The sequence below is a fragment of the Papaver somniferum genome, chromosome 7 (assembly GCF_003573695.1).
Source record: "Papaver somniferum cultivar HN1 chromosome 7, ASM357369v1, whole genome shotgun sequence".
NCBI lineage: Eukaryota > Viridiplantae > Streptophyta > Magnoliopsida > Ranunculales > Papaveraceae > Papaver > Papaver somniferum.
Genome location: NC_039364.1, coordinates 97,445,023 through 97,457,820, shown reverse-complemented (window position 1 = coordinate 97,457,820; position 12,798 = coordinate 97,445,023). Strand labels below are relative to the sequence as shown.

Here is a 12,798-nt window from a genome sequence, read left to right as displayed (position 1 = left end):
CTACATATTGATCTCTCGAATCTAAAGCACCCCCTTTGCAGCGGTGCATCTGTGTGAGGTTTAACATTTCGCTCGGTTCGAGGAGTCTCCTCCGTACGGTCGTCTCCTCAATTCCTTAAAAACCAGCAAATCGTTTTTCCACATCTACACCAACAAAAACTAGGAAAGGTTTTAATAGTATCCCAAGATAGGTAGGGATCGGTTCTACCATGACTCTCAACATAAGTTAAGATCGGTTCTACCTGAATTCCCTCCTTAGGTTCGAACCAAAACACTTATTGATTTCCTTTCGATTATGAAACGAGTTCGTATATCTACTTCCTTAAATCAATGTAATAAAACATATTTTCCTAGGAAGAAATCACATCTATATCTAATACACAATCAAGTAACAAGTTACAGAGATTATGTCGATTTCGCATTTACGAAGTTCAAAAGATAAACGTTATACTTCATAATTCAATATACTTCCTTAACACTTTGATCATACTAATATGACCAAGTCGAATACTAGAGCATCATATATATTACCTCCCATGTTATGTTTTCAATCTTAAACGACTTGAAAGGCACAATAGAAATGGAAACAAGTCAAGTCAGTATTACTAACCTCAAGTGGAATTATGATGTCTTCGTTGTAGTCGTTACTTATTCACATTCTTCGGGTCTTCAAAGTAATACTTGTATGTCTCAACATTCCTAAACTTTCTAGTTTAACCTAAACGAAGTTGTCTATAGTAATCTTAATCAAGCGACTCTAGTTGAGTTTTGATACTAAAATATGACATTCAAACTTGACATACCAACGCTTGGTGGGTTCAACTGAGGAATGTTATAACACGACCGATTGAAGAGAATAGTTCTTGTAAGTTTGATTTTATAGGTGGGTCTTTGCACGACCATTAGACTTGATCGTCTGTTAAGGTTGCTCATTTTTTCATAGTACGGTCAAAAGTTTTTGATCATATGAGTTGGGAAGTTCTAAATAATAAAAATAAATGAAAAATGAAACCATTTAAAATTAAAAACCTAATATAGGGGCTTCACATTCCAATAGAGGCACTTTATATGGATTTCTAGTGACTAAAGAGTTGGTTATGGGGTACTTGATGTAATAGCAAATGTCTAAGTTACCCTCCATCTAAAATAAAGACCTAAAACCTAAAATCAAAACCTAATTTTAATTCAAAAATCTGCTCCTTTTCTTCTTGATTCATCCGACCCTTTTTTTTCTTCTGAATTACGGCGAGGATGAAAACCAAGTTCCTAGCCGTAGATATAAACCAATAGTAAAGATTACAAATACGTGTATAACGGATTTGACTCAATCCTAAACTTAGATAAACTAATGGTGGGCTTGGATGTAGAATTTTAAAGATGAGATTTATGGGTCCAGGGGATTTGGTGGAATTACGTTTCCCTCGTTACATTTGGTTGCCCAAATCCCTGGAATTATGTTTCTGACGGGATTCACTTTTCCAGCAAATCCTCCATATGGAGTCCGACCCCTCCCCCTAAGATTTGCTGGGAAACTTATGAGGGGATTTATGGACCACTTTTTTTTACTCCAAATTCCATATATATACAATTTTAAGATTTTTAGGTCAATGCCAAACAATACATGGACTTTAACACAAGAAAATTTTATGAATCCTAGGAATCTCAACTGAGTTACCAAACATACGAGGGATTTACATGAATCCCAGAATTTGTAATCCCGTGGGATTACAAATTCATGAAAATTGAGAATTCCGCAGCCAAACCCACCATAAAGATAAAGCTTATGAAAATAAAGAGAGAAAACCTAACTAATTACTAGATTACAACATTTAAAAAAAAAAAAAACCTAAAATCCATGCTTCATAGATTTGAATAAATCCTTTTAGATTACTGTAAGTTATCCTTTGACCAAACCATAAAAAAAAAACTTTTAAAATGACAGGATAATTTACGGTTAGGTTTAGTCTTAGTTAATCCCACCCGTAAATTCATTTAAAAAAATTGTTGTAATTCATGAAAATTTTACGGTTAGTCGTACAAGAGTTGAATCATATTGTAAATCTGTTTACGGTTACAAACCTAACTGTAACAATAACTTTTTTATTTTTTATTTTATTTTATTTATTATTTACGGCTATGAGTTTTTAGTTTCGTAACATTAATAACCTAACCGTAACTGGATTTTGCTAACCCAATTTTTTCATTGGTTTCTAACAATTTCAAACACATAAAAAAAAAAGGAAAAAAAAGAGATGGGTTTGGTCCTAATCGAAGACGATGAACTTTGATGGAAAAATGAGGGAGAAGAATCAGTTTTGACTTGGAGGGAAGAATGATAGATTATTAACACTAATCAAATGAAGGTTGTTTAACCGTTATGAAAATATTTTTAAATAAAGAGGTTTTGAAATTAACTAACTGGTGAAATCCTCTATATTGTGTTTTTAAAATTAATTTAAATAAACAAAAAAGTATAAAAACTATAAGAATTTCCAGATGAAATAGCCCACATCAATGATTTCCTTAGAGCAACTGCAGTGGTGCGATCAAAACCAAAGATCAAAGATCAAAAAAAAGATCAAATTTTGGGTTTAGTCCGTGTTGTCACGTAACCGTCCCGATTAAAATTTGATCGCGCGTAATTTAAATCTCCGCCCCAAAAAAATTTCATCGGGCGTATCTCAAATGTCCGCCCAATCAATCACCAGGCACACTTTAAGTTTACGCCTGTCAACAGGCGTATTTTAAGTTTACGCCTCGTTTTTTATTTTATTTTTTTAATTTGAATTTTCATCGGGCGTAATTTAAATCTCCGCCCGTTAACAAGCGTACTTTAAATTTACGCCCAGCAACAAGCGTACTTTAAATTTACGCCCGACTATATTAGGATTTGGTATTTGGTCGCGACCAAATATGGTCTGGAATTTGATCTTTGGCTGGGATTTGATCTTTACTCCGTCCCACTGCGTTACGATCTCATCCCAAATTTTTGGTTATACTCGCCCACTGTGGATGCTCTTGGCGCATTCAGACATGCGATCAACTGGCCCTGACTGAAAGTCAGCTAACCTCAAAAAAAAAATTGAAAAAAACAAAAAGCCGAACAAGCGGTTCGGTCTCAATAGAACAAAAAAAAAAACAGAAGTATCTAAACCGATTCAATGTTGTTTCTTCCTTCGTATGTCTTCCCAAATTCCCAATTAGCTGGAGCAACATTATCAGATTGAACCGTCCTGCGTCCTTGAGTGGTAACTCGGAATGACAAGCTCTGTCCAAGCAATTGCTCTGATGTTTGCCAATTCTGACCCCAATTGCGCGACATTTGAACCCATTCATTCGTTTTTGACCCTTTAACTTTCACGTCTACAACATTACCGGTGCCGCCAACATTGTAAACTAACACAAGCATCCAATATGGATTTCCCTTGATCTCAAATTTAATACCGCCTTGTTTAAGACAGGGTATCCTTCGGAACAGTACTGGTACGATTCCAGCCCTATATTGGGCGATTTTAAGAAACATTGGTAAAGATAGATCAAAATGTTTCCTAGGAGGGTTGCACCAACCACCGTTATCACTTGGTAAGCTGTAATTCGGAGGACAGAAGTTTGTTGCGGTTACACGAACACTGCCTTTCAAACACCATTGTGTACTATTGTAGCATTTGATTTCGAAGCATGCACCACATGTTAAACCGCCATTGAAGAGTGCAGTGCTTAACGCTGCTGTCTCTAGGCCGTATCCTTGTTGGAATAGATTGCCGTATCCACAAGCTCCCTCTGCAATTGGTGATCATAATTTGGTTGATATACACACAATGAAAATTTTGGATATATATATAGATTTTGATCACGACAATAAAAAACATTCTAACAACTTACGCCTAGTTTCACTGCCCGAACTGTCACCATAAAAAGTGGCATGAGCTTTAGTCCATGGGTATTCACGACCTTCGGACAGTTTGGAAGAAAACCAAGTGATGGCTATGAGAAGCCATATCAAATGCTTACTGCAAACCATTGATAAATCTAAGCACTACTAATAAAATTTAAGGGTTCAGCAGTAAGAAGACCTCTTGCCGTGGGATGAGTAGAAACGAAGAACAGAGATCTACTTATATAGATTAGAAATCATTGATTAACTCATAAATATCATGCATGCAATTAAGGGATGAATGATGTTCTCAAAAGGAAACAAAGTGCCAGTAGGGTAACAAAATGGCTTGTTTCTTAGTGTACATACAGATAATATCCTACTATATGCTAACAAATTACCATATCAAGAATGATCTTAACGAGTTTTGACTTTAACCTTCTTAAGAAATATTTACTCATATGGTAATTTTCAAAAAAATAATTATATTAAAAGCGAATACCAATTAAGAAAAATCTTTATTTCGTGGAATTACTGCCTTACCCACTCGGAGAATATTTGTGCTCTTTTTACAGCCAAGACATCGAAGTTCCAGTGTTACGGCAAACAAGACGAACAGGAAAACAATTAGTATGAGTTAATATCAGTGACAGCTGATTATTTGTTGGAGTAAATTTTCAAGATCCCGGAGATTAGTTCGATATGACTCAGTCACTCAGGTACCATCTGTGTTGCTCGAAAATTCAGATGCTGACACCAGGAATAACACAGTCAACACTATACTAACCAATGACATGAATGGTTCGGTTATAATAATTTAATTGTTAGCTTCGGGTTCGTGTGTGACAAGGCCCCGGAGATTGGTTTGATATGACTCAGGTACCATCTGTGTTGATCGAAATTTTAAATGTTGGCACCGGGAATAACACAATGAAGTGAATCAACCACTGACATGAATGACTGGGTTATAATAATCTAATTTATTGCTTCGGGTTTGATTCTGCTGCTAAGGAACATTTTTGCATGAAGTAGCTCGTGTGACAATTAAGATGCAGAAACAAAATGTGGATAGTCTGCAGGTCCGAACTGCAAGCGGTAATACCTGGAGAATATTGAATGAATGTTTAGGCATATAGATCCATATATTAAAATGTATGGTAACCCAATAAGGAGTTGGATGTTCATGTGATGCCATTCGACAATACTACAATGAACAAGTCGGAATGTTTATATTAATTGTAGCATTTGACCGGAACTAAAAAATTATAGCTATTCAAACTCTTCATTCTCTCTCTCAAAACTTTCACTTAACCTTTTCACTAGCTCACCGATCAGCTTCTTCATACCCATTTTGTTGCCAAACCAAATACGCTGAAAAACATGATCTTAAAACTATACCTTCATACCCCAATTTGTAGCCAAACCAAATACGCTGGAAAAGATGATCTTAGAACTATACGCAAGTCATGGATATTTCATCACTATGCTTTCCTCCATTCAGGATTTTAACTCTGCTACCCTCCTACGGAATTCCAGGGTCAACCTTTTTTGCCTGTTCAGAGTCATCAGACAAAGGGTAGCAGAGCAGCATTACCAAGCTCGGCCTTCATCAGAATATCACAACTATCTTAGGACTGACAAAGTTTGTACTATAGGCTGACATCTCCTAATAGTTTTACAAATTACCAGTTCATGATATTCTCTTGGTTCGAGTCTAACATATTATAAAGTTCAATGAGCATAAATTGCATAAATAAGAACAGCACCAACTTGAAATTTTTCTTTACATTCATAGGAAAGTTTTTTAATTACATCCCGGTTTTGTTATGACAAGCTACTTTTCTTAACACTATTTACGCCTAACTGTAGAACGTGAGATCTATAAGCAGCTGACTTTCTGTGATGAATGTTACAGAAAATCAATCATAGAACTTCTAACACTATGTTGAAAATTAGCACATCACAGAAAAACAGGAAACGGAGTTACAAAAGAAACCAAAGAGGATAGCCGGAACCTGTTAACCTCTTCTGCGTCCGAATTGCACAACACCTTTTCTACTTTCACAAAAAGAGACAGAAACATTTGCGCACCTCAATAAGCACTTTCAAAAGAAACTCGCACAGGAGGACTGTGGATAGTGGGTTTTATATTTGAAGCAGCAGCAAGGCCTTTAAGCATTCTCACAACATCACTGGTATCATCTACGTAGTACTTAGCCTTGCTTGGTTTTTGTCCAACGGTGCACGCAAATATCTCGGGAACTGCAGGTAGTGAAGGGTTAATAACTGTGGTCGATATTGTCTCAAACATATCTTCATCTGATCTGTCATCTCCTATGCACAGCACAAAATCCGGTGCCTGTCCTCTACTGACCATGGTGGAAATAAGTTTATCTGCAACTAACCCTTTACTTACTCCCTGCAAGTCAACAAAACCTCATTTGTGAGACGATCAGCTAAAAAATATCAACTCCCATGACAATATGCTTACTTGTAGTTGATACAACCAAAAATCCATTTTTTTTTTCACCGGTGAGGCGTATGTTCATTCCTAAATCTTAAATTCAGTCATTAATTTTGTCTGCATCTAATAAAAATTAGTAAGCAGCAAACCCTAAAGTGTATAGGAATAAAAAAGCCACATGTTCAATAAATTATAGTAATGTAATAGTAGTGAATTAAAAACAAGACAATTGTGACACAAGATGGATCTTACCTGTGGTTTAACTTCAACAATATGCTGTCCCCTTTTAACAACCACTGGCTCATTTGCAAGAACATTTTCCAGATGGTCTAGCAACTCTTTAGCCTGGCAGGATCCAAAATCAGGGTCTGCATCTTGATGGTGCCACACCAAAGCACTCTCCTTAAATTCTATAAAGGACCCATCAGTTGTCTCTGTATATAATTGCATCACAGGCTCTGCAATTCTTTTCCAATCAAAATCAGCAACCAAATTACAGGTTTCCCAATCAGAGCTTGTACCCCACCTGCAAAAAGAAGGAAAGTGAACATCTATTAAATCATAATGGAAAAGAGAATCAACGGAGACAAAGAGCCAAACACATACCGTATGAAGTATCCATGCTCAGCTGCTACTCCTAACTTTTCACATGGAGTGAACCACTCGCCCAGAGAATCCTTTCCTCTTCCACTAACGATGAAAACAATGTTTTTAGGATCTCTACAAAGGTTGTTCAAAATAGAGATAACTTCAGGACTGGGAGTTTTACTCATAGAAGTCTGTGGTACAATTGTGCCATCGTAATCCAGGAATATTGCTCTTCTATTGGTTCTCTTGTAAATGGATACAATGTGGTCAATGGAAAGCTTCCTGAAATTAGGAGAAAGAGAAACAACTCTAAATCCCAGACCAAAACCGATGCCCCAGCAACGTTTACTGAAGTGATCCTTGCATGCTCTCTCCAAATCCTGCATGAAGCTGCGAGCCCAGTAAGCCACATCATGAGTACTAACATATCGATAGTGCTTCTCATGCCGTAATTGCTTCTCAGCATCAGGAATGGTAATGGCGACATTTAAGGCATCAGCTACGGCATCAACGTCCCAAGGGTTAACCCTAATTGCTCCGCTCAAAGATGGTGAGCAACCTATAAATTCGGAGACAACAAGCATGCTTGTACGACAGGATGGCGAACTGATATTTGTAGCTTCATCCACCAAAGGGGACCCTTGCCTGCAGACAACATATTTGTATGGAACTAGGTTCATCCCATCTCTCACCGCATTTACTATGCAGCATTCTGCCACACAATAATAAGCAATCGTCTCATAAAGGGGTATCTGATGATCAATCAAAATGACAGGGTCATAGACTGGTGAACCATAGGTCTCGTTGATCCTTTTGGCAGTTGTGTAAGTTTCCCGTTTTGCTTCTTGTACATCTTTTCCGGTGCTTCGAGCTGGTTTCACAATTTGAACCAAGACTAACTGGCCTTGCAACTCGGTGTGTTGCTGCAAAAGCTGCTCCATAGCAAGTAACTTTAGGCTAATGCCTTTGAATATGTCCATGTCATCCACACCCACAATAATTTTTTTACCCTTTAACTGTTCTTGGATCTCTTTAACTTTCATATGCGTAGAAGGGAGATTCAGTACAGATTGAAGCCGACCCATGTGAACACCCACCGGCAGGATTTTTATGTATACCGTGCGACCAAAATATTCGAGACCAATGTGTCCCCGCTTAGATTCATAGTCAAGGCCCAACATCCTACTACAACAAGAGAGGAAGTGTCGAGCATAATCAAAAGTATGAAAACCAATAAGATCCGAATTCAGCATTGACTTCAGAATTTCATCTCTAACTGGCAGTGTCCTGTAGATCTCTGATGAGGGGAACGGGCTGTGAAGGAAGAACCCAAGTTTGACTCTGTTGAAGCGCTTTCTTAAGAAGGTGGGGAGAATCATTAGGTGGTAGTCATGAACCCAGACATAATCCTCCTCCGGATTGATTACTTCCATGACTTTATCTGCAAATATTTTATTTGCAGATACATAAGCCTGCCACAGTGATCTGTTAAAGCGTTCACCATGATCGGGACTAATTGGAAGCATGTAATGAAAAAGGGGCCACAACTGTTGCTTACAGAATTTATGATAGAATTTTTTCTGTAGGTCAGGGGGGAGAAATGTTGGGACACACCCAAAATCCTCCAGAAGTTTCTGAGCAACTTCTTCTTGTTCACTTGGATCTATATCAACCTTCAGACAACCAACATAAATAACCTCAGTTTCGGACGAGAAACCATCCTTCATTTGCAAGAGAAGTGAATCTTCATCCATACTAAAGGACCATCCGCCAATTTTCTCTTTATCTCTTTGAGCATGCAGGGGTAGTAGATTTGCAACGATAATTTTACGCTCCCGGTAAATACTTGAAGGAGCATCTGAATCTCCATCGTAACTTTCACCACCATCTAAGTCGGATATAACACCAGGAACAGTCATCACTCTTGGGAGCGATTTAGGAGTCGGAGGAAAATCCAAAAAATCACCAGAAGCCAAGTCCAAAATGTTTACGCAGGATCTGGAAACCATGACCACCAAGAACACTTGCTGGTCTCTTTATATAGTCAAGCGAATAGAAAAGCTAATTTATAATAATATCTACTGATCTTGGATAGCTTCACAGTGTTATTCTTCACAGTTGCTGAAAACAATAAAGAAACATTTATCAACAACACAGCTAGCAACTAAGTAAACCTTACAGTTGAGAAAAAGTTGTGGTCCATAAGACAAAATATGGTCCATTCCTAGAGCAACAGTTGAAGCAGTCGCACACCTCACACCTAAACCCGGAGGCTCTACGGTGCTAAGAGGTGCAGATCACACTGTGCCATAGTCATTCAACTCACACATCTGAGAGCCAAAATGGTATGAATATTTAAAGAAATCGAAAATTTCATAAAAGAAAAGGCGAAAGTGAAATCATGAACACCTAAGAGCCAATAGTCATCAGTATGTATATAACTGTAGACTCTACGTTGAAAAGAATAAAAAAAATTCCCCTCTCTAGCAGCCCCTGTTTTTGGTAGCCTTTGCTTGTACTATTTAGGGTGCTTATAGTCGACACATTCCCTTTATTTACAGCAATCTTATCGAGCAAAGAAAAAAAGTGTATATTATCTACAGACTATATTCGTATTGTAGATCAAAAACCACAAATGAGGACTGAAACTATAATCTTAACATCATGTAATCCTACGGTATTATCAAAAACGAGATACACAAAACCTAGCAATAACCATAGAATCATAGTACGTTACTTAAATTTCATATTCATATAAGTTCACCTGAGGGTAGTAACACAGTAGACTAAACTTCAGGGTACCATACAACAAAAGACATTGTAAATCTGCCGACGACTTCTCCAAAACAAAACAAAAAATCTGTTGATGAAGTACTATTAAGCATTACAAAAATGCAATCCTTCAATGACTCATTGCTCTAGTGTGAACACTTTGTATTCATGGTATCTAGCCCAAGCACAGTGCTGCACATATGGTGACACATCTAACTCTTAGGGATCATTGACATGGTCATGTGAAAATCAAATAGCAAAGTTCTAAGAGTAAAACTACTATTTAAAAATCAAAAACCAGAGACAATCTTTCATAACCAACCGTAAAGAGGGGAGCACAAAGAAAAAAAATGCCCTAGATTGAAACAAGCCTGGCATGTTATATGAGAAAGTTCATGATAAAAATCAAATAAATCATTCAGATTTTAACCATACCAAAGCTGATTATATGCTTGTAATACTACTTTTCTTCTAATAACCCATGAACAAAGTTTAGCATCTAATAATATATAGAGAACAGAGAGAACAAATAAATGTTAGCAACTAATAGTCTGATAGCAAAAAATATTTAACTACTGACTATCTTGTCTTGTTTTATACAGCAGTAAAGTTATTTTCCTTTTCTACCAAACGGTTATAGTCCCAAGATATCTATTATAAACACCATTTGACACGTCACAAATAGTTTACTAAGTGTAACCTTCAGGTAGTGATATAGTGCAAAGCAACGTTCCTACGTGACGGTTAAGAGTCTGATTCACGAGATACCATTTGACACGTAGTTAACTTGGGTCAGTTCACTCTCGGGTAACGTTTAGGAAAAGCATCGTCTGAGGGAACAGCTGTCGGATGTTCCTCCAAGCTACGAATTTCCAAGAACATCCGACATGCATAATCTTTTACTAATGCATCCGACAAACATATTTTTTGCGACCGCATCCGACAAATGTATCTTTTCGCGACCGCATCCGACAAAAAAATCTACAACGGTAAGGAATGTCCTCACTGTTTCTTTTCCTAGTAGCCCCATGCAAGTGGCAACTGAGCACTCACTGGGTTCTAATCTATTTAAGACAAAACAACAGAAGACTCAATTTGACAAAGGATATAAGAACCCTATTACGTTGCAGTGATACGTAATATCTAACATGTATATCTAGAACACACCCATTTGTTCTTCTTTCAGGTTTCAAATGAACCCAGCAAAAATACCTAAATTTTGATCTTCTTGAAAGGCATTTACTCAAGAATCAACATTCATGCATGCATGCAATGATGACATGGAAATTGTGTTCAATTAAAGCAGCAAACATGCAGTTAAGTATCCAATGGGAACATAAAGTCCCTAAAGTAAATTCCATAAACAGTCTCAGTAGAAATAATTTGTTGATTTTTTTTCTCATATAACATAAAATCCACAACAAATAAGAAAAATACTTTAACATTAGCAGAAATAAAATTTAACACAAAACCCACTTTCATTACTACATCAAGGATAACAAACAAAATCCCTAATAAAACCAATATTTTCTCACTTTACTCATTAGCAAATTCTACCCAAGCTTTCTAGTTTGGCTCAAACAAAAAACATCATAATTCCCCCTTATTAGTTTCAAAATCTTTCACAAAAAAAAGAAGCTGACTTTTCATTGCAGCTTTTTTTTTAAAGCTGACTTTTCCTCAAAAATATGACTTTTTAAAACACAACATTCAAACCGTGCACTAAAGAAAATACAATCAGATCTTGAAAATAAGTAAAACCATAACAAAAGAAAGAATCAAACTTAAAGATCTCACCAGAAGAACACCGATCACAGAACTTCTCCTACCAAGCTACAGCGATCTCCATTTCCTTGACAACCAACAAACCCAGTCAATAATTAGATTAAATCATTAAAAAAAAAGAAACTAACCCTAGAATTCAACACTGAAAATCTTGAATTCACATTAAACAAAAGAACAAAGTGAAAATACCTGTAAATATTACTAAACAAAAGGCTTCAGGAAGTGACAGAGAGAGGTTCAAGAAGAAGTAAGTATTAGGGTTTGTACAAAAGAAGGTGAGATATATAAAGCTTTGAAAGCTTAAGAAACGGCCGGAAATGGTGGTTTTTATGGTTTCGTTTGAAGACGAAAAATGGAGTAAAGACAGAATAAATGAAAAAACAAAATTAAAACCATAAAAATTGTAAAGGATTTTTTATATCAAGGAAGATGGTGGAGAGCAAGAAAAAGAGCGAAAACACTTTAACTCGAGTTAAGACAGTGTTAACTCAGGTTTGTTATAAAATTATTATTATTACCAGATTTAACCTTGTTATTACAGCTATTATTAGTTAAAGTAATTATTATCTTCTTATGGATATTCTGGTATCGGTATTGGAATATGGTAAATTCCTAAAATACCCACACAGCTCTTAGTATGTTTCGTCTTTTCTGATTTTTGCGGATAATTATTTTTTGAATTTTAAACATTAAGCTAACTGGTGCTTCAAAATAAAAAATCTACGTAAAGCGAAAATTAGTATCCAAACACTAAGGTAGTGCGCCGTTAGTAAGGTTAGTGAATTGTGATTTCCAGAGATTTTTTTAAAGTTATAAAATTTTGTGTCATTGGATTTTAGTTCTTTGGTGAACTTTCTGAAATTTGATGTTATTTGACATGAATTTTCGAAAATTCCATTGTAACCATAGGTTTTGAGAGGCACCTTCTAATTAAAATAGGCTTCCAATTGGTGATACTTTGGAGTGTTTTGTATTTATGGGAATTTATTTTTCATTTATTTTATTTTTTGATAATGTTTGAATATAGATATTCAAATTTATTAAAGAGAGTGATAGACATAGTAATTAAAATTGTCACATGTTTATGTATCATAATATAAGATATAGTAATTTATTATCATTTGAAATTTCCATCTGAAATTGTTGTTAAATTAATAAAATTTAAGGAAATTTTAGTTATTATTTTGGTGACCAAAATATTTTCTTATCATTGACTAATATTTTTATATCGACATGGATTTCATTTTTAGACTACCCCAACTTGTTTGGGACTAAGGCTTGATTGATTTTGTTGTTGTCGTTGATTAGTGTTTCT

At 36.0% G+C, this 12,798-nt stretch overlaps 2 protein-coding genes across 2 annotated transcripts; both read right to left on the bottom strand.

Moving 5' to 3' along the window:
* Positions 1–3,148: 3,148 nt before the first annotated feature.
* LOC113294965 (expansin-A9-like) lies at positions 3,149–4,049 on the bottom strand. The gene is made up of 2 exons (XM_026543332.1): positions 3,883–4,049; positions 3,149–3,780 (listed from the first exon to the last, which is right to left on the bottom strand). Exons 1-2 carry the CDS (start codon positions 4,019–4,021, stop codon positions 3,149–3,151), a joined length of 771 nt encoding a protein of 256 aa, XP_026399117.1. The 5' UTR covers positions 4,022–4,049.
* Positions 4,050–5,622: 1,573 nt separating this feature from the next.
* Positions 5,623–11,884, bottom strand: LOC113297923 (probable alpha,alpha-trehalose-phosphate synthase [UDP-forming] 9). Its single transcript, XM_026546530.1, has 5 exons — positions 11,673–11,884; positions 11,496–11,550; positions 6,945–9,047; positions 6,591–6,864; positions 5,623–6,293 (listed from the first exon to the last, which is right to left on the bottom strand). Exons 3-5 carry the CDS (start codon positions 8,933–8,935, stop codon positions 5,967–5,969), a joined length of 2,592 nt encoding a protein of 863 aa, XP_026402315.1. The 5' UTR covers positions 8,936–9,047; positions 11,496–11,550; positions 11,673–11,884; the 3' UTR covers positions 5,623–5,966.
* Between the last annotated feature and the right edge of the window lie 914 nt (positions 11,885–12,798).

Coding starts and splice junctions, on each gene's coding strand:
- LOC113294965 (XM_026543332.1), bottom strand. CDS start 4,021: ATGGTTTGCAGTAAGCATTTGATATGGCTTCTCATAGCCATCACTTGG. Junction 3,781..3,882: donor TTCGGGCAGTGAAACTAGGC/GTAAGTTGTTAG, acceptor CACCAATTGCAG/AGGGAGCTTGTGGATACGGC.
- LOC113297923 (XM_026546530.1), bottom strand. CDS start 8,935: ATGGTTTCCAGATCCTGCGTAAACATTTTGGACTTGGCTTCTGGTGAT. Junction 6,865..6,944: donor GAGCATGGATACTTCATACG/GTATGTGTTTGG, acceptor TTCTTTTTGCAG/GTGGGGTACAAGCTCTGATT. Junction 6,294..6,590: donor TTGTTGAAGTTAAACCACAG/GTAAGATCCATC, acceptor GTTGACTTGCAG/GGAGTAAGTAAAGGGTTAGT.